The sequence below is a fragment of the Psittacula echo genome, assembly GCF_963264785.1.
Source record: "Psittacula echo genome assembly, chromosome: 6".
Classification (NCBI taxonomy): Eukaryota; Metazoa; Chordata; class Aves; order Psittaciformes; family Psittacidae; genus Psittacula; species Psittacula echo.
Genome location: NC_137743.1, coordinates 33,293,789 through 33,317,750, shown reverse-complemented (window position 1 = coordinate 33,317,750; position 23,962 = coordinate 33,293,789). Strand labels below are relative to the sequence as shown.

Sequence of the window (23,962 nt, the reverse complement as noted above, 5' to 3'; positions counted from 1 at the left end):
TTTACAAGTATATAGAAATTTTTTAAGCCAACTTACTTCAAATTCTTGAGTTCCAGAATTCCTGTGGCTTGTCAGGTAACACAATGAGATGTTAATTAGTTAAAACATCCCCACAAAACTGTAAGTACTGAAGTGCACTACAGCCTTGACTAAGAATTTTTTCTACATTAAATATCTCTCAAAGTTCCTCGCCAAGTAAGATAGAACACAGACAATTCCATATTCAACAGAAGACACAATACTTGTCCATTTGGCATCAAGCATAAATTGTTGCATAAGTGACAATTTCAGTAGGTTTTTATAAACCCTTTTTAGAGTAGAAATATTTTTCAAAGCAGTTAAGCAAGCAAGTTTCTTACAATTTATTTGTCTACTAAAAAAGTCACAGGCCTGTTGTTCTTTAACAGTTCTTCCTGGTCTTGGAACATTCACAAGACAGCACAGTCGCGCTTCCATGAAATAACTGTTTTGATTACATCATGCTTGCTCTTTACAAGTTTTCATTTTAGACATTAGGACACAGCAGTAAACCCATGGCTCTTCCCAGTGGATTTCTGAAGGTGAAGACAGCTCAGAAAGGAATCCTCCCTGTTTTGCACGATCCTAAGTCCTTAGCTAAATTGCCATTTGCTTTGTGCACACTCGCTTTCCTTCACATTGTGATCTATAGTTGACATGATGTCTTTATGCTTACGCTTTTAATTTTTTCACAGAAACTCTGGTCTAAACCTCAAGAGTCATCTATTTGGTACCTGCATTGTCAGTAACATCATACTGCATTTTTGTGTATCTTAGATATGGCACAGCAAATATCCCCTTGTTTTGGTGTAAAAAAAAAAAAATCTGCTTCTTGCTACAGCTCTGCAGCAGCATTGATGTTATCAGTAAACAGAATTCAGCTGTAAGTAATCCAGAAAACTCAGAAAAGCCAATGGCAGGAGAATAGTTTTTCTACTTTTTCAATTAAGTATTTAGGTAAATGCCTATCATCCTCTAAAAATTTTCAATTGTTAGAGACATTTAAAAGTTCAGCTCCATAAAGGAAGGTCCATATCTAGTCCTGGTTAACTAAGAATTAAGGATGATAAACCAGATAATTGTCTTTTTAATGCTTAAATAATTTCGTATACTAGGGTTCTGGAATGCGACGGGTAGATGAATACTACAGTAGCTCCCCCTGCTGATGAAACAGTCTTCTTGTATATGTATTGGCAAATATCACCTTCAGCCACAAAAATAGATGAAAAATTGGTATTTTATGACTTAAATTACCAATCTGAGATCAAATTAGAACCTTTTGGCATCTGAGCCAAAACCAAGACAGCCCAAGACTGACTTAGGGTGGAAGGAGGGAATTAAGTGGGTCAAGACCTTTTCACCATTATGATATTCTCCCAAAGCAGCCCACCCCTAACCATTCATTTTTTCTTATCTGAAGGCATAAAACACATTAAACATTAACCCCAACCAAATATCAATTCCTGTTAAGAAAATAAGATATATAATCTTTATTGTTTACTTACATATAATAAATATAATACAGAACAAAAATGTCACACCATTGATTGTATTACACAGGCTGTTCATCAAAATACATTACATTTTCTTTTCATTAGCCCTTTTGTAGGGTTTTGGTATTGGGTATTAAGAATTTCAATTTCTAAACCGATCAAAACAAGAGCGATCTCCCAATTTTCACCTTTACACATTTCAAATTTCACATATATACTGGTTTTGTTAGAAATACATAAGCACTGTTCAATATTTGTAACATAGGCCTGTAATTTCCATTCATTAGACCTCTATTAATATAGAAAATTTTAAAATAGCTTAAATCTGATATTAATTAAAAATTCTCATTCTATATTTCCCATTTAACTGAGACCACCATCACCACCACTCCCCTCTCTCCCCCCAAAAAAATGAAGCGACAGGACAAAGACACTCTGGGCAAAAGCCCATGTTCATTTTTAAAAAACAAAGGGCAAAAGTTCTGGTACTTGCTTCACCTCTGTAATTCTGGCAAAAGGAAAGAACCAATATGGTATAAAGAGGGTTAAAAAACCAGAATGCATTTCTGAAGAGATATGCATCTTCATTTCAGATTTACTAGTGCCATCCTGCTGTTTTCCTGGCTTAAAATTGCTGCATCAAGCCATGATTATATGTCTTTCCTTGCATGAATATACTTATCATTAAACGGAAATTAGACAAAAATGCTACTTTTCTTTTTTCGTCAAAAATAGATCAAGGCTTAACACCCTCTGAAATCGAGTATTTGAGTGCAAATGCAATAGACATCAGCAATTCACATCCTGGTCTCACTAAGGAAAATGGTTAAAACATTATGTTTAAAAGATGTTTCATGGAGAATACACACCTGGAACTAGCCGTGCTTTCAGAATATCTGAATTAACAGCAAACAGTACAGACTTCACGCAAACAAAAGTTTTCTTCAGTTGGAAGTTCTTCAGTTAAAGCAGCTTCTGCTTTAAAAGTGTTATTCAGAATTCACTGAAATGTAGTACAAAATGTAATGCCAAGACCATAATCAAAACTACTAACAACTGGTTTTGTGCATCTCTTAATGCACACCAGCTCTATAAGTTTTATAAATCAGACTGCATAAACAAATAAGGAAAGTTTCATGAACAATTTTGTTTTACTAATACCCACTCCAAAGAGAATTTACACAAATTTTAAATCATTACAAGGACCCCTTCAGCTGTACAGTGCTGACCATTTCCCTAATTCCGCTCAGGTAACATCAACTTGAACTGGCCAAGCTTTCAATACAGTTTTGTGTGAACAGCCTCTCACAATCTTCAATAGAGCACTCACTTGTAACTGGATGGTATGTGGAGCTTTTACATACTCCACACAAAAAAAAACCCTCAACCTAAACCCCCCAAAATACAGGCAAGAAACTCCTTAGTATGTACACTTGCCAAATAGAACTTTTTTCCATGTGGTTCCCCCTCCCCCCCAAATCACAGGACTTCATTTAAGCATTCCACTTCAATATGAAATTACTTAAAACACCTACTTTCTGTATCAGCTGAAGATCAGAGAGATCAATCCAATACACTTTTGACTAAGCACTTCCTGTATGTAACTGGGCCATGCAAGAAATTACCCCGATGATTTTACAGCTGATCCCATGTGCTTCCCAGTAAGATTCTTTATTCCCAATTAAGATTTTTATTTTTGTTTAAAGTGTTGTGGGTTTTTTCTTCTCCCGTGGATAAGGGATACTGTTTGGCTGGTAAGCCCCTGCTCTTCCCTCAGCTATGGGAAAAAAGGGAGATTCTAAAAATATTTTAGAAGTTACTCATTCAGGTAGAAGAACTCATTTAATTGGCAAGCAGAAGATCAGATTTAGGTAGGAGCATCACTTGTAACACAGAAAAGGAAGAAAAGACCTATGGGCTAGCAACATCAGTAATCTATCGAAGGATATCCCTTTTTGCATATTATTATATTTGCATATAATAAAATTACTTCTATGCTAAATGGCCAATTTCTTCAGCTTGCTAAGTATGGAATTTGGTTTCGGCTGGTTAAAAAAAAAATAATAATAATTTTTTTTTTTTTTTTTTCAGAAAAACTTCAGGAACATGTAAGGAAGTATAGAAACATCCCTGAATTTTTATTTCTGAGGCCATTCCAGTATCCAGTTATATTTCTTCTATGGAACATACACAAAATTTGTACACCTTCCCTGACAAAACACTCAAAAGTTTATTAAAAACGAACACTGGATGCAACTTTATAAACTGAGATGCAGCTAAAGAACTCTGCATTTGTAGAACTAAATAGTTGCTCTCTACAAAAATCCTCAGAGAAAAGGCTCTTACGCTTTTTAAAAGTAGGATAAGAAACCAGATGAAATTGTGGATGCATTCCACATCACAGGAGGCACTCGAGAAAAAGTCTGGTAACCTACTAGTACTGGACGTAACAATGCAATACTTCAGAGGAGAGCGAGAACACAGGTAACCAAGTAGAGGCACATGTGTGTTTGATCTCCGTTTTATGTTAGATTTCTAACAATATAGAGAACTAGGGCAGCCAAATACAATTACAGTAGCTTTACACCAAGAGAGGAAAGGAAATGGCCCATTGCATACTTTGCCAACTGAATGTAAATGGAAATGTCAAATCAGAAATCATTAAGAGGAAGTTCATCCTCAAGGCTAATGACTATGACCAGATGTTCTAGTGACAAAAAGTTCTTCTAGAAGTATACAACCACGTGGTTAGCACTTCTTGTACTGCTGATTTAAAAGAAAAGTCATGTAGCAAAACAGATTTGCCTTCTAAATAATTAAGCTGTATGCTGGCTATAGGCAAATATTTTTGTGACCACTTACAATAGTATGCTTACCATTTTACCAGCATTAAAATCCCTCAAATTCATATTACTGAAGTCTTAAAACAAACCACTCCAAATGTATTCTGCAGACAGAAATACTGCAAAGGCATAAAGGTCAACCTGACTGTGGAGTTTCTTTTCGATAAAGTTTTACTTTATTAATGCTGTCAATGACTTTCATGGGCTTTGGATCAAATCCCAGTCTAGCCAAAGCAGCTTTACTGGAAAAACAAACAAAAATCCCCAAAGTGAACAGACTTCATTTATATCATTAAATTTTTACAAATACATTTGTGTCATAAGATTTATACTAGTACTTTACCCCAGAATCAGATTATGTATTAATATTGCCTAACTTTGAAAGTTAATGTCCTGTCACTGTCATGCCCTAAGTGCAGCTTCAAAATCAGCAGTGTAACTATTAATTTTTATGGTGCACAGTACCATAAAGTAAAAACTACACCCAAATTGCAGCATCAGTTTAGAATGGAATTTTGTCCAAAAAAATAATGAAGGATTAGGCAGAGTGTATTTTATTGTCACCTTTAAATGCTCTTAACATTCTCATCACACCTGGCAAGCGTAAAGGAATTCAACATAAAAGTTACACGATGGAAATGTTTGAGTGAAACATGAAAATGTTTGTAACAATGTTATGAAGAGGAGTTAGTTATCAGCTCTCACAACACATGGCATCATCCATATTTCCCTGAGAAACCATGCCCTGCAACCATCATGTAAAACAAAATACAGCATTAATGCAATCCTGGATTTTATAGAAAAATGAAAAAAAAAAAAAAACAACAAAAAAACCTCAAACAGAAAAAACACTAAACCAAAACCAACCAAACATGCGTAACAATTGTTTGTGAACCAACACTTAAATGCTACTATTAAATTGTACACTCTACATATGACAGTCGTAAAAAAAATGGTAACTAACTCAAAACTTATCCCAAATAAAAAAAATTGATTAAAAGTACCATTCTACAGTTCACCATATAACTTAACATTGTGATACTATTAGGTTTTGTTACTTGATTTTTGAGTATGCCACTTCTTAGCTTCATTTAGAAACACAGAAACATACTCTGCCTTATTGAGGCTCATTTTCATACGAAATTTTAAAGTGAGTCCATAAACACATTCCATGTCTAAAGTTTAACTGTTTTTTCCCCTCCTCTGATAGCCCAGCTTAGCTCATTCCCTAAGATAGGAGGTTTTGCGAATTTCCTTAAGATAGGATGATTTTTTAATAGGGAATAGGAATGACGACATTCAACACAGAGATGGAACCAAGAATTACAAAGAAATCATTTTACAACCTTATTTAAAGCAATCATAGTTGTGAATAGCAGTACCTAGGCATAATGGGTATTGTGAAAGAGAATGACGATTAAAACAGCACACACCAAGAAAAGTAGTTTGCAGGCTCTCCTATTTTTGGTAGTTATTACAAGGAGGTATGTAATGCATATACCATCATACCAGGTCAAGTATCACATGCAGCACTATGGTTTATCCTTCGAAGAATACCCCTGCTTAACATCATATTTCCACAAAATACATTAGCAACACCACAGTGAGATAACCAGGCAGCGCCTTAGCCTCCCTGCTTCCGAGTTTCAGTGCGCAGTCCACTCCAGCCCAGCCCCAAAAGAAGCCAAATCAGTCACAAACTACAGCCCCACCTTACATGGATTTCCACAGGCAAAAAGCCAACAAGCATGATGCAATGCACACTGGGCAACAGAAACATAAGGCCCTCAGTGTCTTCAGTGGCATTCACGGGCCACATATTTTAAGTAATTGTCAAGTACTGATATAACATGTATTTCAGTTCTTTCCTGAATTAGTATTACACCTACAGCAGCACCTTGTAATGAACACATTTTCAGCATGAATAAAACCTGACAGAAAATGCCCAGAAAAACTGAAATCCTTTTTCCCCTTTGTTCTGGAGTGCAGTACACAGCATATGTAACTACGCAAGACTCACCAGAAACCTAAAAGCGAAGGCATGCTATGTGGCATTTGGCAAATTATCATCATTTCCTCCATATATAAAACCCAAACAGTTCTAAAACCTCAATCACACACACAGAAGAAATTGTTGGTTGTCTCATAAGATTACAGGAATTAGTTCAACTGTTTGACAGAGCAACACATGTAGCATTCATTTTCCATTTTGTAGGCATGGGAAATCACTGTTCCTTAAGCATCTAATGACATTCCAAGAAATGCTGGAGATAAAAATTCATTACTTTTTTTTCAAACTGTATGTGCTTCCTACAAGAAATAAATCAGAATAAAGACACTGCCAAATTGAAACAGTAAGAGCAGTGATAATTTATGCTAGCACACAGAGATAAAGCATTTATAAGAGAGCTCCATCACATTCCAGTTGTGTCATAAGAAAGAAAAACCCAGCATGTCTCCATTAGGTCAGAGGTACCTGAGAATCAAAGCTAAATCTCTTGTGCATTTACCAAGCACCCATTACAGAGCTACACAATTTACATTTCAAATTAGACATTATATTTCTAAAATATTCGTGTACTAAAAGTCAGAAGATTTTATAGAAAAAAAAAACCTCATCACATTCTATTAAATGCAGGAATAAATGTTATGTGTCATAGCTTCTGTAATTAAAACCGTAACACATTTCTTGAAACTACAGGAGCACCACTGTTTAAAAATCCTTTTTGGAAGGACAGTTTCCTTTGTTTCTTGCTCTTTAAAGAACTGTAATTTAATTCAAAAGCTCAAGTTATCTCGTGCCATGATTCCATGATTAAAATATTTAATACCCTGAATAAAAAAAAATAAACAAACAAACAAAAAAACCCCAAATCGCCCACCCCACCCATTTTTGTTAACAACAAAAACAGTGGAAAGGCCTTAACTTTGAGTTTACTCAACATTCTTCAACCTACCTGGGGTCAGAGACAGACAAGTATTTCCTTAGTACTTACACTACTTATTACCTCTCAAACTAATGGATAGTGGAAGTTAACAGAACTCATAGATGGCAGACTGTGACGATCCTTCATTTTAAGCCATGAACCTAAGGACAAATATGAACAGCAACTGTCCATTATACATTGCTCCAATTCTATCAGGATGACCAATTTCAAAAAATGGTACTAGAATATTTCACTAAAAATACTGTAATTGCCCATCCAAAAGCAAACTGTTTTCCCAGGCTTAGTCTGCTGATGCCACAAGTCCTGACTGATTCTAATTTGTAGTTAATGCCTGGTATTATATATTTAGTATGATTTCATTGAAACATATCATTAATTAAAAACAGACATTACCTTTTAATTGCAAGTAGGCCTTAACATTACATTACTTCTCAGAAAAATGTTGAAGCTAACATTCTCTAATTTGCCATAATTTACAAGAAAAAAAATCCTTAAAAAAAAAAAAAATCCCCAAACCAAACAATTAAGGAAAGTCCCTTAGTTGCATTTTTGACCCTTCTACTCGTAGGGTTTGGAAACTGAAAAGTGGCATTTCTCAAAACACCCACGTAAATGCAATAAAATCCTGTTTGTTTGGGGATTGAGGGGGATTTTCTGTGGTTGTTTCTTGTTTGGTTGGTTGGTTTGTTGGTGGTTTTTACTTCCTATTTCAGGAGTCCAAAGAAAGATGTATTATCTCATCTTCAAGAGACACCTCAGATCACTGAAATTTGAAGGTAATTCAGTATTAAAAATTGGAAGGGAAATTTTGATAAAGGTGCAATATTTTACCAGAATAGTCCCCAGGTTCATTTTTCCTTCCCTCTCTACTTGCAGATTTTTACATTAAATTCTAGCTCTTGCTAATCAGTCCTTCTAAATCAAGCATTTCATCTTGTCTGGCAGTTGTATCACCAAAACACCAGGATTTCTTTTGGAAGGATAATTTCTGAGTGTCAGAATATGTAAAGGCATGTGTTTTATATCATCCTTCTGTATTTGTGTGGAAGGACATTAGAGATACCCTGCATTATTAATAATCTTGCTACATGGAAGAGAATACTGTTGGCTGAAAATCCATCCTCCATCAATTATAAAAAAAATTAAATCCATCAAAAGTCAAAATTACCTTCTACATGTGTCTGATAGGCCAGAAGTAGGAAAATGGCATTGACTCATTTCAAATATTCCTGAATATAACTATTCATAACTTTTCAGAATCAAATAGGACATAAGCACTGCAGTGGAAGGAAGATAACAGTTTATAAGGAAAATTATCAGGTTTAGAATAAATTTATTAATGCAACTGGGGGGGGGGGGAGGGCGGGAAAATCAATGCAGACACCTTTATCTTCCACATTGTTTAGCAAATTACTGTAGTGCCAACCCACTGACCGAAAACTTCCACAATTAATTTGGTCTCTTTTAGAACTTGGCAGCTATACACATGAAAATGTTCAAATTCAGTTTTCCATGTAAGGTAACTGGGAATAAGAATGGGTTACAGAATCAGTCTCTTTAAAATAAACACTGATTTTGAGAATGCATACCCAAATGTAGTATAATTTCTAATATTTTACCATTCACTAAAATATTAAACATTCCAGACTGTTAGGCAGCGAAATATTTTTAAACATCGGCACATATTGCCATTACAATTCTTCTGAAAATGGCATAATACAATATATATGTAGTGTTGCAGGACCGTACAAAGATCCTGCCTTAATAATTACAAGAACGCACTTAATAAATTATTTTTCTGTTTTCTTCTATTAATATCCAAATAGTTTATACAACATAAAAAAGTTAATTTGTACTTACTACAGGTAACATCTCTATTCAGCTTTTCACCTGAAAGCCTGTAAGACTTGATGACCTGCAAAGTTATTTATATAACTCATCTGAAAGTATTTTTTAAAAATAACATTGTCCAGCATTTAACAAAATCATGAGTTAAAGAAAGAAATCACTTTAACAGCATTTGTTTTCTTGATTCTTGATTTTGTCAAGTAACTTCATGAGCTCCGTGTGATAAGGCAGGGTGGTTGCTCTGACAGACTGACTCCCTATGGTGATAGGCATGTAGTAAATTTGTTCATTTATAAAACTAGATGAAAGCAAGAAGGAGGAAAAGTTTAGACAAAAAACTGAAACTTCTTGTTTTTACTACAAATTCAGAATAGGCACTGGAACATGATTCCTTAGGGACTTTTCCAGGAGATTGTCTTTTCGCTGGGCATCATTCCATCTTCAAACTAAAGAAAAAAAATAAATAAAAATTATCAGGGCTACATAATTAAAGATCACCAAAAAAGGAATCTCCATATGTATTTGTTTCAAACTTACTAGTAAAAATAAATAACTTGTGTGTCTTAAGACATCACAATTACTGTTTTGCTTGGGATATTTTTAAATTCATTATCAGATTAAAACAACATTGGAAAATGAAAATACACTTCTTATCATGTAATTCTGCATGTGTTATTTGAAAACTAAAGCCCTGACACATAGGGCTAAGAGAGTTCCCTAAACTATGTCTGCCTTTATGGTCCTCAACAGTATCAACAAACCATGTAAACCCATGTAAACAAACCATGTAAAACCCTATTAGAGGTTTGTGTAACTGCCTCAGAGAGGGGTATTTTGTGAACTCCCTAGCTATTCTAGTCTAGTTTCCTTATCCTTATCATGAGAAATAATTTTCCCTAATATTTAATACAATTCAACAGCTTAATTTTTGTGAACTGCATACACAAAAAGACTCCTTTGCATTTTCTAGACACATAATGATTAAGTCCAGCAATGTCTTCTAAACTTCCTTAAACACTGATGTTTTCAATCAACAGCAGCAGCTCAAACTGAGACCTCAACAGCATTAAGGACAGTGAAATAATTACTTCATAGCTCCTCCATACACAATACCCATACAAAAAAGTTATATGCCTTTTCCGGTTTATCAACTCATGTCCAATTTTCAATGAACGGTGTAATACTCTTATTAAAAAACCCTACATTTCAAAACCACTGACCGAGAGCTGCATCAAGGTGAGAATACTTGGCAATGAATAATAATAACTTTGATGATACCCTTTAAACCCTATGAATATGGCACAAGATTATGCTCTGTAAAAATGTGTGCTTATATAACACAAATGCAGGGATGAAAACCAATCATTACCTTTCTCTGCATTGTTTGAAGTTTATTAAACATACCTTTAGTCTATGAACAGCAACTATCTCCATCTTGTGAAACACTATGCATAGGAATGAGACTTTCACACTGTTCGTTTTCTTCTGGCATTCTTAAAAGAAACAAAAGTACTTAAAGTTATACAGTAATATTAAATTGGTTGTTATGAAACCAACATAAGTACTAAGTATGCTACTTGTTTGAACTGCAACCATTAAAACCACACAGAGACCCCTCAACTTCATAAAGTAGACTCGAGTTGCACTATTTTAACTGCTTGTTCTGGGTATGACAGTTATCACAGAGGCTTTAGGGCAAAAAAAAAAAAAAAAAAAAAGAAAACTGACAGCCACTAGGAAACTTCTTTTAAAATGTCAAAAGACTTCACCTCTTCCCATTTTTTGAGCATTCCATAGGTTAATAAATGGATTGGAAACTACAACTGTTAAGAAATTAGTACACCTGAACACACCTGAATATAAAATTAAATTAACATAAATACTGTATGAGTAATGTGGCTTAGAAAAGAGTATGACAAACTGGAAAGGCTAAAGAAGAGACAGTGTTTTACTTTGTGACTGTCCTACCTCTGAATTCGATGTTTTCTACAAATAAAGGCAAAAATTCTTCTGATTCCCACCATCACTGGATCCCAGTTGTTGTAGTGACACAAGAGAGTTGCAATGAAAAATGAAAAAAATACAGGTACTGCCCCTGCAAAAAATAACCAGGAAAACTGCACCTGGAATTAAAACACAAACATCATTCACTCAATAGTCTTAAAATCAATCAATCAATCAGTCAGTCAATCACATACTGTATATTTGGGATAATTATTATTGTGAGTCTGAGATGCAGTTTCAGTTAATTTAAATTGGGTGAGTTATTTGGTACGATTTCTATAGCCACTGCTACTTCTAGTAAATGAATAACTTTTCTCTGCTAGTCCCTGCTTTATAGTGGAACATACTGTTTGCACTGTGACATGAATGAAGACTGCCATTTCCAATTGTCTCAATTTGAGGTTTTAGCTGTCTGACTGGTACCAGTGAGAAAGCCCCTTAGACACTTCAAAAATTCTTTCACTTGAAAGATTTGTACATCTGTTTATTCACTATGAATATACTGTCACTAAGTGATAAGTGCTGAAATCAATGCACACAGAAAGACTATGCTACTGGAAATTCTCTTTTTAAACTTAAAAAAAAAAAAAAAAGGTAGGGCATATTATTTTCCCAATTTAAATTAAATTCGACTTGTAGCTATACTAGTATTTTACCTACTACTACACTCAGAAGAGATTATCTGGCACTGTTTAAAACTTAAAATTATAAAAAGGTAGAGGGTGGTGAGGCACTTGCACAGGTTGCCCAGAAAAGCAGTGGCTGCTCCATCCCTGGCAGTGTCCAAAACCAGGTTGGACGGAGATTTGAGCAACCTGGTCTAGTGGAAGATCTCTGCCCATGGGATGCCATGATCTTTAAGGTCCCTTCCAACGCAAACTATTCTGTGATTCTATGATTCTAAATCAAGGATGCAAGAACAAGAACTAGCTTCTGAAACACTGCAGAGGCCAACAGAGCAATGAACCATGAATATAGCTCCCCCTTGTGGGAAAAATCTGCAAAGTTGAAAACTGGAGAAAAAGGGTACAGATCTGATGCCTAGCGCTGATGCTCATTCTCAAAAATCTAATAAACTGAAGTTTTAAGAGCTTTATGTTATCCTTACTGATTTCTAATAGAAATTCATAAATACATAAGATACCAAAAGGAATATTTAAATACTTATTAAAAATTTGGATGTAATTTCTTAAGATTCTGATTTATGTCAGACTATTACAGAATAACTAATACCCAGAAAGTTAATAATTATGCATATTGTAAGACACAGACATACTTGCACAAATACATTTGTACAAACAACCTTAAATTCTACAGGAATTTGCCTTTAGAGTCACTCATTTGTGCTTTTACTACTAGCGATTTCTTAAAAAAAGTTTCCATTCCCGTAAAAGGACAAGCAGCAGCCACAAGCTAAAAGCATCAAACAGATAGGAAGTAGAAACTTGGACAGCAAGACATAACAGCCCCAGGAAGAAGGAAGGGTGACAGAAATGTGAAATGCATATATGAATCAGAAAAGGAACAAAAAAAGAAAAGGAACCCCCAACCCCTCCCTGATTACTCTCCTGCATATGGCAAGATGTTAGAAGCATCATCAGCTAATGCCAGCTTCATAAAACCAGTCAGGCTGTGTATTTGCCCAGAGAAAGAGAATAAGCAGCCTTTTCAAACAAAGATAGAAAAATTAAAAGGAACAGAAGGGAGCAAGTACACAGAACACAAGCTCCAGAAGGAACCAAGTGGCAGCAAACAATTGTGGATGAAATGGATCAGGCATGAAGATTCAGATCATGAAAGATGTTGCAAGCACATAAAGTGGGACAGCACAGGAAGTGGAAGATTTAAAACAAGAAATAGGAAAAGGGCAAATATAAGGTGTACAGAAAGACTGATAGCTAGCTACATTTGTGTGGCTTTTTTGTTTGCTTATAAATATCAGTAATATAAATAAAAATTGGACAGTGACAAACTATAAAAATGAGTTAATGTAACTTTCCCTTGTATTACCAACGTCCACTGAAAGTCATCCAGCAGAGCTTTAAAGATATTTCTGCTACTTAAAATGCCTCAATATTGCATGAGTACATGAAGAACAAATTAATTTTAAAAGATCTGGACTCTGTGCTTACTCAGATTAAATAGCCTAGGCATTAAGTTATTTACTGAGAATTAAAAAAGCATATTCAATTTTTCAATGTATTCCAGAAGGAAGTTTAGAGTAATCACTTCAGAAGATGAGCTAAGCTTTTCATATATTGGTATATGTATCTATATATACACACATCTCTAAAAATGTATTTGCACGCACACAAGTATATACATATAAAATATGTATTAATGAACACACATACATACACACACACACACACACAGAGAAATCTTGGGTTTTGCTACCAGCATGAGCTTACACCTAAACCTTATTCCACCTCACTAAAGTGAATTTTTGGGGGAGAAGTCTATGGATCTTTTTTTTTGCCTTGTTTCCTTAGTGGCTATCATTAGTTATTTACTTTCCTATTTAATTTATGTTCCAAGTGTATATTGCAGATAAACAGCAACACAAACACACTAATCTTGACAACAAATGTTTTATTACTGTTAGAATCACTGCAAGGTTTTGCTGTATTTCCATGTTGAATATTCAGCTACTACTAATATGAAACATAGCATACCTCACGTGATCATTACGCAAGTATTTATTCAGGGTCCGACTCTCCTTTTATTTTCTAATTTGACTTTCCTTTTTTTATTTTTAACCTTTTATTTTTCATATTTATTTTCTGAAATCCACATTGACATTAAGCAAATGACCTCAATTTAAAGGGGAAAAAAACCCAAACAAATCCCCCAACCAAACAAACAAAAGAAAAAGCCAAACAAAATCCCAATTAAACAAACAAAGAGACCTTAATAATTGCATGCTTAAAGTATATGCTAAATAATCACTATTCACATGAAATTAAGAATTTTATATTCCTTGCCACTGATTTAATATTAAATTCAAGTATTCAGAGTTGAAGTTCATAATTAAATATTTATAACTGGGAATTCTAGCCCATCAGCATGAAAACGAAAATATCTATACAGCTTGAGAAGTATTTTAAACTGACTTCATACTGTTTCTATTCTAAACTCATATTATCAGATTCTTTTCTTTCTCTACATGCAAGGCTTTCCACAGCTTTTACCTCAATACCAGGGAAACTAGACTAACCTGAAGGAGGACAGTTAAACGGAAGCCTAACATCTGCATGAATCTAATACTGCAATTAAACCTTGTAGCTGCTACATTCCTTTGTAGTAAACCTGCAGGTTTTTGGTTTTGTTCGGAATTGAGTATCTTCAAGATAGACAGTCTATAACAATTCTGTAATTGTGAAGGTATTAAGTGGCACTGTACTTGCAGTTGTTTAATTCTGAAAAGTGCCTGCTCAAGGTAAAACATTTGGCCAACCATTGCTGATGACTCTGGGTACTTTTCATACAAGCTGCATCTTAAGCACATATATTTAAGTGTACAAGTGCATGTCTGTAAATGCAAGATTACTGTAACTGTCAATATCAAGAGATTATAAAAAAGAAATGGAAGTAAACTATTGTTCGTTGTATACATTGTTAAAAATAACACCACTATTTAATTCAAATAAGTTCTGTTAATAATGCTCAGAACTTGGTAAGTACATTACCTTTTGCATGCACATGTCAGCTATTATGGACAGAGGTATTGTAAGGCTTAGCGCAAGTGTGCCTATCAGTGATGAGGTAAGAAAGCAGCCCCTAAAAGACAATTAAAAAATATATTAATAAAGAGGTCTTATTTAAAAGCTAAAATATAACTGAAGTAATACAAAATGCAGAAGACATTTATTCAAGCCTGTTAGATATTGTTTGCTTTAATAAACAAAAATAAAGATACCTACATGCCATCATAAATCTGTAAAACTGCTCAGAATTCTTAACTAGACTATTGATGTCTTCTGGAGTGAGGTTTGATTCCCTCACAAACTTTTTGAGATTATGAAAAATTCCCTACTTGACATGGAGTGACCCCACCTAGAAAAACCTGCATTTTGTTTCCATTTTGAAATAAGTTTAATACCAGCTTACAGAAATTAAATCTGTTTTGCCCCTATCTGGTTAATTAAAAAAAGAAAGGTTACTGATGTCCAGAAATCCTACCCAAAAAGAAAAACATTTTTACAGCAGACAAATTCTTAACAAACTATGCTTTTCAAATCTCATTCTAAAATACAACCTTGAACCCATTCTTCAGAGTCTTAGTAAGACTTCCCTGCGTTCTGCAATTGGTCTCATAATATCTCTCAAGCAGGAACAAAGTCTTTAGACTTCACTAAACCACTGAGCCACACAAAGCCATTATAATTTATTTAAATGGCAGAACAACAAAACTACATGCATGACAGAGTAGTACTCAAACAGCCTCAGAATACTGACCCTTTTTCCCAAATTCCTTCGCAAGTCTTGTTTAGTTTGCAAATGACTGATTTACTGAAGGCTTTTTAAATCAGAAAAAAATAATAAAAAAAAAATTCAAAGCTTATGTAGGACAGAGTTCAGAGCACACACAAGTTCTCAAGATTTTTGGCATTTTGATATAAGCCTATAAATATAACATATATAATACAAGCCTTATAAATATATAAGGCTCTACAAATACAACATGACTAGTCTGAGCCATTTGAATACCAAGTGAAGAACATAACATGCAGCACAAAATCCCTGCAATTTCCATTTTATGGCCAACCAAGTCAAAAGCTACCAAGCATAGCAAACAATGCTATTATGGCAATTATGGCAAACAATGATAGGACAAGGGGTAATGGGTATAAACTGGAACACAAGAGGTTCCACTTAAACTTGAGAAGAAACTTCTTCTCAGTGAGGGTGACAGAACACTGGAACAGGCTGCCCAGGGAGGTTGTGGAGTCTCCTTCTCTGGAGACATTCAAAACCCGCCTGGACACATTCCTGTGTAACCTTATCTAGGTGTTCCTGCTCTGGCAGGGGGATTGGACTAGATGATCTTTTGAGGTCCCTTCCAATCTCTAACATACTGTGATACTGTGATACTGTGATAGCGAGGCTTGCTAGCAAATACTCCTCTATGAGGCAGACATGAAGAAAATAAATACAAAGGGGTATCTACCCAATTCAAATCAGTAATGTCCACTACGGAGTCAGCCTCTTATTTCAAAGGCATCCAAAAATTATTTATTTAATAAGATAAAGGCAACTCTCATCTTTGGCCAAGTCCTGAGAACAGTATAGGCTGTGCTTTTGTGTGGAACTGTAATCAGTCCTGCATACAATGATTTTTAAAGAAGGAAAACTGCAATTTTTGGCAGAATTCTGGAATTTGGTTTTTTACCTTCTCATTCTTTACTCTGATTACTGTAAAAATTAAACAGATGCAGCATCATAGCAGTGCTATTTTCATTCACCTCACAGAAGTTTGTTAATACCTCTTAAACACAAAGATTTGAACACATATTTGAAAAACATTTTCTAGAACATGACTTCAATGCATGTATTTCTCTAATTAAACTGCAAGAGTTTAATTAGAGAAATACATGCAAACCAAACCAGTAGGTCCTCCATAAGACTGACTTTCAGGCAAGTAAAAATTATCAGTTAAGGTATTTAAAATCACTTAGTATGTTCTGTGTCCTTAAAGCAAAGAAAAATGTATGCAGATGAGAAAGCAACATAATAGAAACAAAGCAATTTAAATACTCCGCATTTTTGCAAACTTCCTTCCTAATATTCTAAGTCTCCTTCTATACCATAAGAGAATATCTCTGTATCTCTGCACTGACTCCTTCTGAGTTAGAACCGTCCTGTCCATGAGCACACCATAAATTAATAAACAGTACAGAATCCAATGAGACTTATAAGCTAGTTTGGAGAAAAAATTATTAGTGTCACATCTACCATCAAGCTGGCAGTATGTCACTGGATGGAGTAAACAAATAGGTTAAATGATAATATTTACTTCAAAGGAAAGAGGACGATACTCGTGGCACACTGGACAGCTAAAAGGGTGATGTTAGCACAAACTCTGAAATTAGTCTTAGTCCAAAATTCTAGGGAAATGGAACTGGAAATAAAATCAGCTCTTTGATTGGATCATCATTCTAAGTAATTACACAAATGGCATGCATACAAAAAGTCACACCCATGTACACCCATGTACTTAACCCTATGCTAGTACTTGATTTTGGTATACGAGCCAAGTTTGGGGGCTTGGGGAGTTTTAGTTTTTGGGGTTTTATTTGTTATTTTGCCAATGTTGAAATTACACTTAACCTTTTTACTAACTGATACTGAAGTGTACCCTCATCTTACAGGATGGCATTATCATCACAAAAATACTCCATCAATAAAGAAATTAAATTACAAAGAACCATATGTTGCAATGCACTTACAACTAAGACTGGTATAAAAGTTTGCAAATGACCAAAAAATGTCATGATTAAATTTTCTAAATTTTAAACTTATTCTGAAAACAAAACTAAACAAAACAAAAACAATGCACACACACAAAAAAGTTTTAATAGAACTTCCAAGGAATTCCATCTAGATCTTTTATTGTCGTACTGTCACACAACTTTGGATCCTAGAACAGACATCTCCATTTCAGAGTAGCCATCCCATGAAGTTTTCCAGTCTCTCTACTGCTGAGAGCCCAAACATCAAGGGTTCTCAGGCAAAAGCTCACAAACTGCCACACCTTTTCAAAACTAAAACCAAAACTGACACTGTTCACTGAGTAACTGTTCACTGAGTATGGCATTGGAAGCATGTCTCTTTTTGGAAACTCCTCCTCCAGGTTTCCAGAATAAAACAAGACTTTACAACTTGTAGAATTTTCTGCTACACCCCTATTTTTAACTTAATGCTGGCCTCAAAGAAACTCGGACTTCCTGAATTCTCTCAAGCTGAGAACCTGACTTACCGAACAGTTCTCTAGTAACACTGTGCCTTTAAAAGCCATGCAAAGCTTTAAGTCTGCTACAGCTTTTGAGCAGTTAATCTAGAAGTCTGATGTTTAATCCTCTGTTGATGACCTATCCAGACTATCATATAATTAAATAACTAAAGAAAAGATAGGTTAATTTAAGAATTGCCATATCTTCATGATTAATGCATTCTGATGAGATTTTTCTCATTCAGTATTTGAAGATTTAAACAAATTGGCAACTACAGAATAGTGGATTCTAGCTCATGTATATATCCAACATGCACAAGGTCTTAGAAACTAAAGAATTGTTCTCACAGAAAATCATGTTGTCCCATTACTACTGCAACTCTGTAGCACAAAGTCGTTTTTTTCCCTCAATATGCTAATTTTAGAATGAGCTGAGCAACATAGTATCTTAATAAATACTACAAGATCACATGGCCTGCTTTTAGAAGTCAAGCTGTTGCTCTTAAAAAGGACGTTATGACATGGATGACATCCTGTAACTTAACATGGACAGAAGAAAAATTTTAAAAGGCAGAAAACCCTACCTAGACAATTTGACACCGCAACATTTGAGAACACAGGTAAGACAATTTCTGTGAAACATAAAGAAAGCATGTATTACGTACCACAGCCAGAGGAATTCTGACAGAACTGTTCCAATAAGGCCATTAATAACAATGCACATCCATATCAGCTTATTGGGAAACTCAAATGCTTCAAACCCGGTATAGTGAAGCAGGAAAAACCCTGGCCACAGCAGCAACAGATTGAACAGCCCTACAAAACCTGAGTATAAAGACAATATTAAATATATCACAATACATATCCCTAAATATAATTAAAACCTCAGCTAAATTACACTATTTTGACAGCATACATACATAAAAGCAGCAACAAAGGACGATTTGAAATCAAAAGGAAACAAATATAAGAAACGTAACCTGAAATTCATAAACAACAATTACATCAGATACTTACAGGTTTGGGAAAAAAGAAAGAAACTAAAAAAACCAAAACCTAAACACCACTGAATCAAAGGAACTGTCTGCATCCCTACAGGTAGTATTATCTTTCATTGTTAAGACTGTAAAGAAGAAACAATTCACACAACCAGTCTCTGGAGTACTCATAACCATGCGAACAATAGGCTTTTTCCACCTCCTTGGCTTTTCTGAGCCCCTTTACCACTCCTATACAGTTCAGTGCCTGAAAGCAAACAATTTAATGGCACACACTGAATTAAAACTTTCAATAGGGTTATTTTTAGTCTTACCAAAGAACATTGGTATGTCAAGTTTATCTTCTCTATCTACTTTCCTTTTGATCATTACTATGTACACAGCATACAGCATTGCTCCTACAAGAGACCAAAGGGAACCTGTAAAATGAAAAAAACAGTCACTTCAGACATGCCAAATACATTACGCCCACTAAGATCAACTCTCCTAAACACATGTCTATTACAAAACTGTCAGAGGTAAATAATTTATTACAGAAGCTATTATATATGAAAAGCCTGGAAAACTGCAGAAAACTCAAAAATGTAAATATTTTCCCAATTAAGCTATATACATATGGAAAAAAATAATCATAAATATCCAGTTCCAGAAGTTGAAACTAAAAATCCAGACTGTCAAATGTTATATAAGTAAGAAATTTATAGCTTGCTATGTGACCTATTGAGTATTGTTAGAAGATGGTACTTATCACTGCATGCTCTAGGATTAAAAAAAACCCAGGTAAATACCTATTGTATCTTTTCCAGCAGACTTCTCAGATCCAGAAAGGTTAACAAGTACCACACCACCAATGCTAGTGAAAAAGAAGGAATGCAAAACGTTACTTAAACCCAAGAAGTTTGTTTTTCAAAAAAAAAAAAAAAGGGGGGGGGGAGGGGGGAAGAAAAATAGAACAATACAGTTCTCTCTTTAGGTACTTTTAGTTAATCAAAATCCACTTCTGGAAAAACCAAAGGGAGTTCTGTATTGCTAAGGCCTTATCATAAGCTAAAACCAAACACACCAACTCCACTTTTAACTTCCTTGAACAGTGCACCGGGCAGTTAATTAAACAGGCTGACAACACTGAATGTCAAACCTTTTCCTTTCCCCTTCCCGCCCCGCATTTACACAAAAATAAAAAAAACATAACTAAACAACAAGAAAGTAAGTCCACATATTTCCAACAGAAACTTAATTAATCCTATTTCCTACAGGAGCATGCAATTCAACAATTGTTCATGATATGAAGTATCTAAACAGACTTAATTCACTTGTTCAATTTATCTGTGAAATCATTTTTAAAAAGTGAAGCATATCATACACTGGCACAGATACCATAGGTACAGTAGTTCTCTCATGGTATCAGGGAGTTCTTGACCAAATGTTCCAGCCCATTATCTTACCTTAAAATGACAGCTAATAATTTGGAAAGGGTAAACCTATCTCCACTGTTACTGGGAAAGACTGCAGCTAAGATTAAAGTGAAAAGCCCTGCAAAAGAAATTAAGGAGAGTTTACACAACCAAGTTTCGCTCCTATTTAGTCCAGAAAAATGCACCTTTTTCTTCTTGTCTTTTACATATACCTGTTTTAACTACTTGATCTTAGCATCCCTAACTTTTATTGTAACTACTATGAAACTAACACCTTGTGATATGAATTCTCAGATGAGCAAATACAGGCTCAACTCTGAGAAAGGCTAGCCATACTAACAAAATAAACTGCAATAGCCTGAAAAGTCACTGAAAAAAATCACGTAATTGTGCTTTTAAAATTGTTTTTTAAACAACAGAAGTTACTCCTCAAAACATGGACTGTCACATAATTCAAATACTTTAGAGCTTGTATTAGGGGCTTGCACAAAACCTGTAAAGCAAGTGATATACACAGTATTTAGGTGGCTTAAGATCCTTACCCCTAAACCTATTTAAATGAACAAACAATAATTAGCAAGAAGACTTTATTCTGAATTATATCTATTTTATTAAAAAGTTACACCACCTTTCCTTCAAACCTATTACACTTCCAATATATGTCTTTAATACACAGACATAACGGCAGAAATACACACACAAACTTGAAAATCAAAAAGCAGGGGAATCATAAGGATAGCCTAAAATTTTTAAATGCACATATTCAATGGCTTTAAGCCTTACTATTCATCCAAAACCACAAGTCCATTGTAACCAAAGAGATTTTTACGTTATAAACAGCCTTATAATGCACATCTGGTGATGTAATAAAACTTACCAGAGGTTGATGACAATATATTAACTATAGCAACCTGGGTATCTGACAGAGCTTCTTGGTAAGAGAAATTTGCCAAGAACCACTGGGGGAAAAGGAATATTATTTTGTGATTACATGGATAGCAACAAGAGAGTTTAAGTTTCTCAGCGCAATAAAATCCTACTTAAAGAAAAAAAATAATTCAACTATTTAACCAAAAATAAAGTCAGAATGAGACTTTTACCTCAAAGAGATTTCTAAGTTCTATTAAAGGGGCAGGTACATTAGAAGACAGAAGCAAAATTGGAACTGGCCAAAACCACCCACATTCAACTACGTGTTTTATAATGAAATAACATATTTAAGAACTTAAAAATAATTAAATGATTGAAATTACATTATACCAACTATTCTATAGTAACTAAAGAGTCTTCTGAGGTGTTTCACAAGTGCCTCAAAATAGTAACTGCACATTTCAGAGATACACGGGACATTTAGTCAGCCTAATGAGATTTTTTTAAGAGTACTTAAAACTGGCACACCTCCAACCTAAAAAGCAAGACAGTTTACATTCAGTACCTGAAAAATATTTTGGAAGGATTCATGACTGTCAATTCCTCCTTAAAGCAATAAATGGCAAGTGTTTAATAATTTCTTGATTAAAATCTCATTAATAAGATCTCAGATACATCTTCAAGGAAGTTACCACTCTCTAAAGTCTTAGATGGAAATATTTATACAGTCCAAGAAGAAATACATATAGAGGTAGCAGCATCCACAAATTGCATAAACAGGATTTGTTCTGAACATGAGGACTCTACCCTAGAAATTCTACATGTACATATATATATATATATACAAACACTGAATTTTAAATAACTTTTTAAAAAGCTATTTCATCCCTCCAAAAATCACTAATGAGTGGATTATTGTTTTCTTGCTGCTGTGTGCACATTCTTAATGTGCATCACCATTTTCTGGTCCACAAATAAAATAATTTATTATTATTATTTCAGATGTTTAAAGAGCACTACTTCCTGAGGAAAAGTAGTGGTGGGTCCACATTACATATAACCTATTCAGCAGTATCAGTGAAGCTACTTCTGGGAAAGTTATAACTGATCTGCTCTCTACATTTTTACTGTCTCTCAAAAAATCATGCTACCATTAGCTCTCTTTCCCCCTAGAACTCAGGCATGATGCAGAAATAGCAGCAACCAATGGATTCATAAGTAGATCTCCCAGCCCTCCATGAAGCTAAAGGACAATTATCTTCTCTTCATGCTACTGGAGGGCACAATGCCACAGTGAGCCACGAGACGGTACTTTTTCTGTGATTGCCCAGAAAGAAGACACAGTGACATCTACCCATTTCATGCAGTCTCACTGCAGCTACTAACAGTGTGCATGTAATCATAGATTTTGCTGTACCAAACATACCCAACAGTGGACAACACGGCACAAAAGCATAACTGCCCTTACATTTAACTACACAATCAGGATCTGTTTCTACTACCCTCCCTTTAAGAAGCTGCACCTTCATGTCCAGCATGAGGAAAGTTTTGATGCTTATAGTGTATTTATAAAATGAAGCATAAAGAATACAAGTCATCTCAATACTGTTTCACTATTATTATACAAGTTTTAACTGCATCTATACTTAAGTCTTCTGAAAGAATGGAACACATACCACAAAACAAAAGAAAAAGCTGATTTTTGCTACTTGAGTTGCAGTAAGTTTTCCTACAGTTTTTAATATTGATTCCTGGTCCTTAACCGTTGGATAGGACATGCGAGACAACTTTGCTTCCAATGCATGGCTTGATGGGAGTTGTCGAATCTCCATAATATTACTGAACCTGACACGAGGCTTTTTGGGAGCTTAGGAAGAAAAGAGAAGGAAAAAAAAAAAACCAACAAGCTGCATATTACCATTAAACTTTTCAAGCCATAAGCAAATAAAACTACCATGTTTTAATACAGCATTGATTACAATACTTAACAAATAACAGGTTATATACAAATAGAAGACACACCATTATTTTTATTTATTAAACTAGCATTTTGCTGTTTGATAGGCCAGTAATAAGACAAAGTACAATTACCATTTGCAATCAGCACAGTTGTTTACCCACAAAAACCACATTGAAAAGCACCATCCCTCGTCACAGTCAAAAAAATCCATGCAAATTAACAACACATTTTTAAGTTGGAATTTTTCTGTATTGATAAATATTACATATAAGATTGTATTTAATTGTTTTAATAGTCAAACAGCCAAAAACTGCACACAAGTATACCTAACTGCAAGGATAGTGTTTCATTCAGAGGATGAGAGTGTCCAACAGACCTCAAAGCTTATCATAAGGTCATAAGCAGAGATCATAAGGTCACTTGCTCAACTGAAATCCACCCTTTAACTAATCCTGTAAACTGGGATCACACTTTATTTATAAGGGCATTTCAAGTATCACTACTTAAGTATCATTAAGCGTTTCAATACGAAACAATACCTAATATCCAAAAAATAAATAAAAAAAAAATACCTAAAGGGAAAAGCTATAGCTTAAACAACCCTGAAGTGCAT

At 34.6% G+C, this 23,962-nt stretch overlaps 1 protein-coding gene across 5 annotated transcripts in view; it reads right to left on the bottom strand.

The window, feature by feature from the left end:
- Positions 1-1,583: 1,583 nt before the first annotated feature.
- SLC35F5 (solute carrier family 35 member F5) overlaps positions 1,584-23,962 on the bottom strand; it is a 36,815-nt gene continuing 14,436 nt past the window's right edge. For 4 of the 5 annotated variants that reach the window (XM_080621419.1, XM_080621421.1, XM_080621422.1 and 1 more), the window contains 10 exons: positions 23,066-23,256; positions 21,397-21,478; positions 20,550-20,637; positions 19,893-19,957; positions 19,419-19,523; positions 18,772-18,931; positions 14,844-14,934; positions 11,119-11,273; positions 10,555-10,643; positions 1,584-9,596 (listed from right to left, as the gene is read on the bottom strand). In XM_080621419.1, the coding sequence (XP_080477545.1) occupies positions 10,562-10,643; positions 11,119-11,273; positions 14,844-14,934; positions 18,772-18,931; positions 19,419-19,523; positions 19,893-19,957; positions 20,550-20,637; positions 21,397-21,478; positions 23,066-23,256 (1,019 nt within the window). In that variant the 3' untranslated portion in view covers positions 1,584-9,596; positions 10,555-10,561. The remainder of the gene's footprint in view (positions 9,597-10,554; positions 10,644-11,118; positions 11,274-14,843; positions 14,935-18,771; positions 18,932-19,418; positions 19,524-19,892; positions 19,958-20,549; positions 20,638-21,396; positions 21,479-23,065; positions 23,257-23,962) is intronic. The other variant, XR_013957221.1, reaches the window with a different exon arrangement.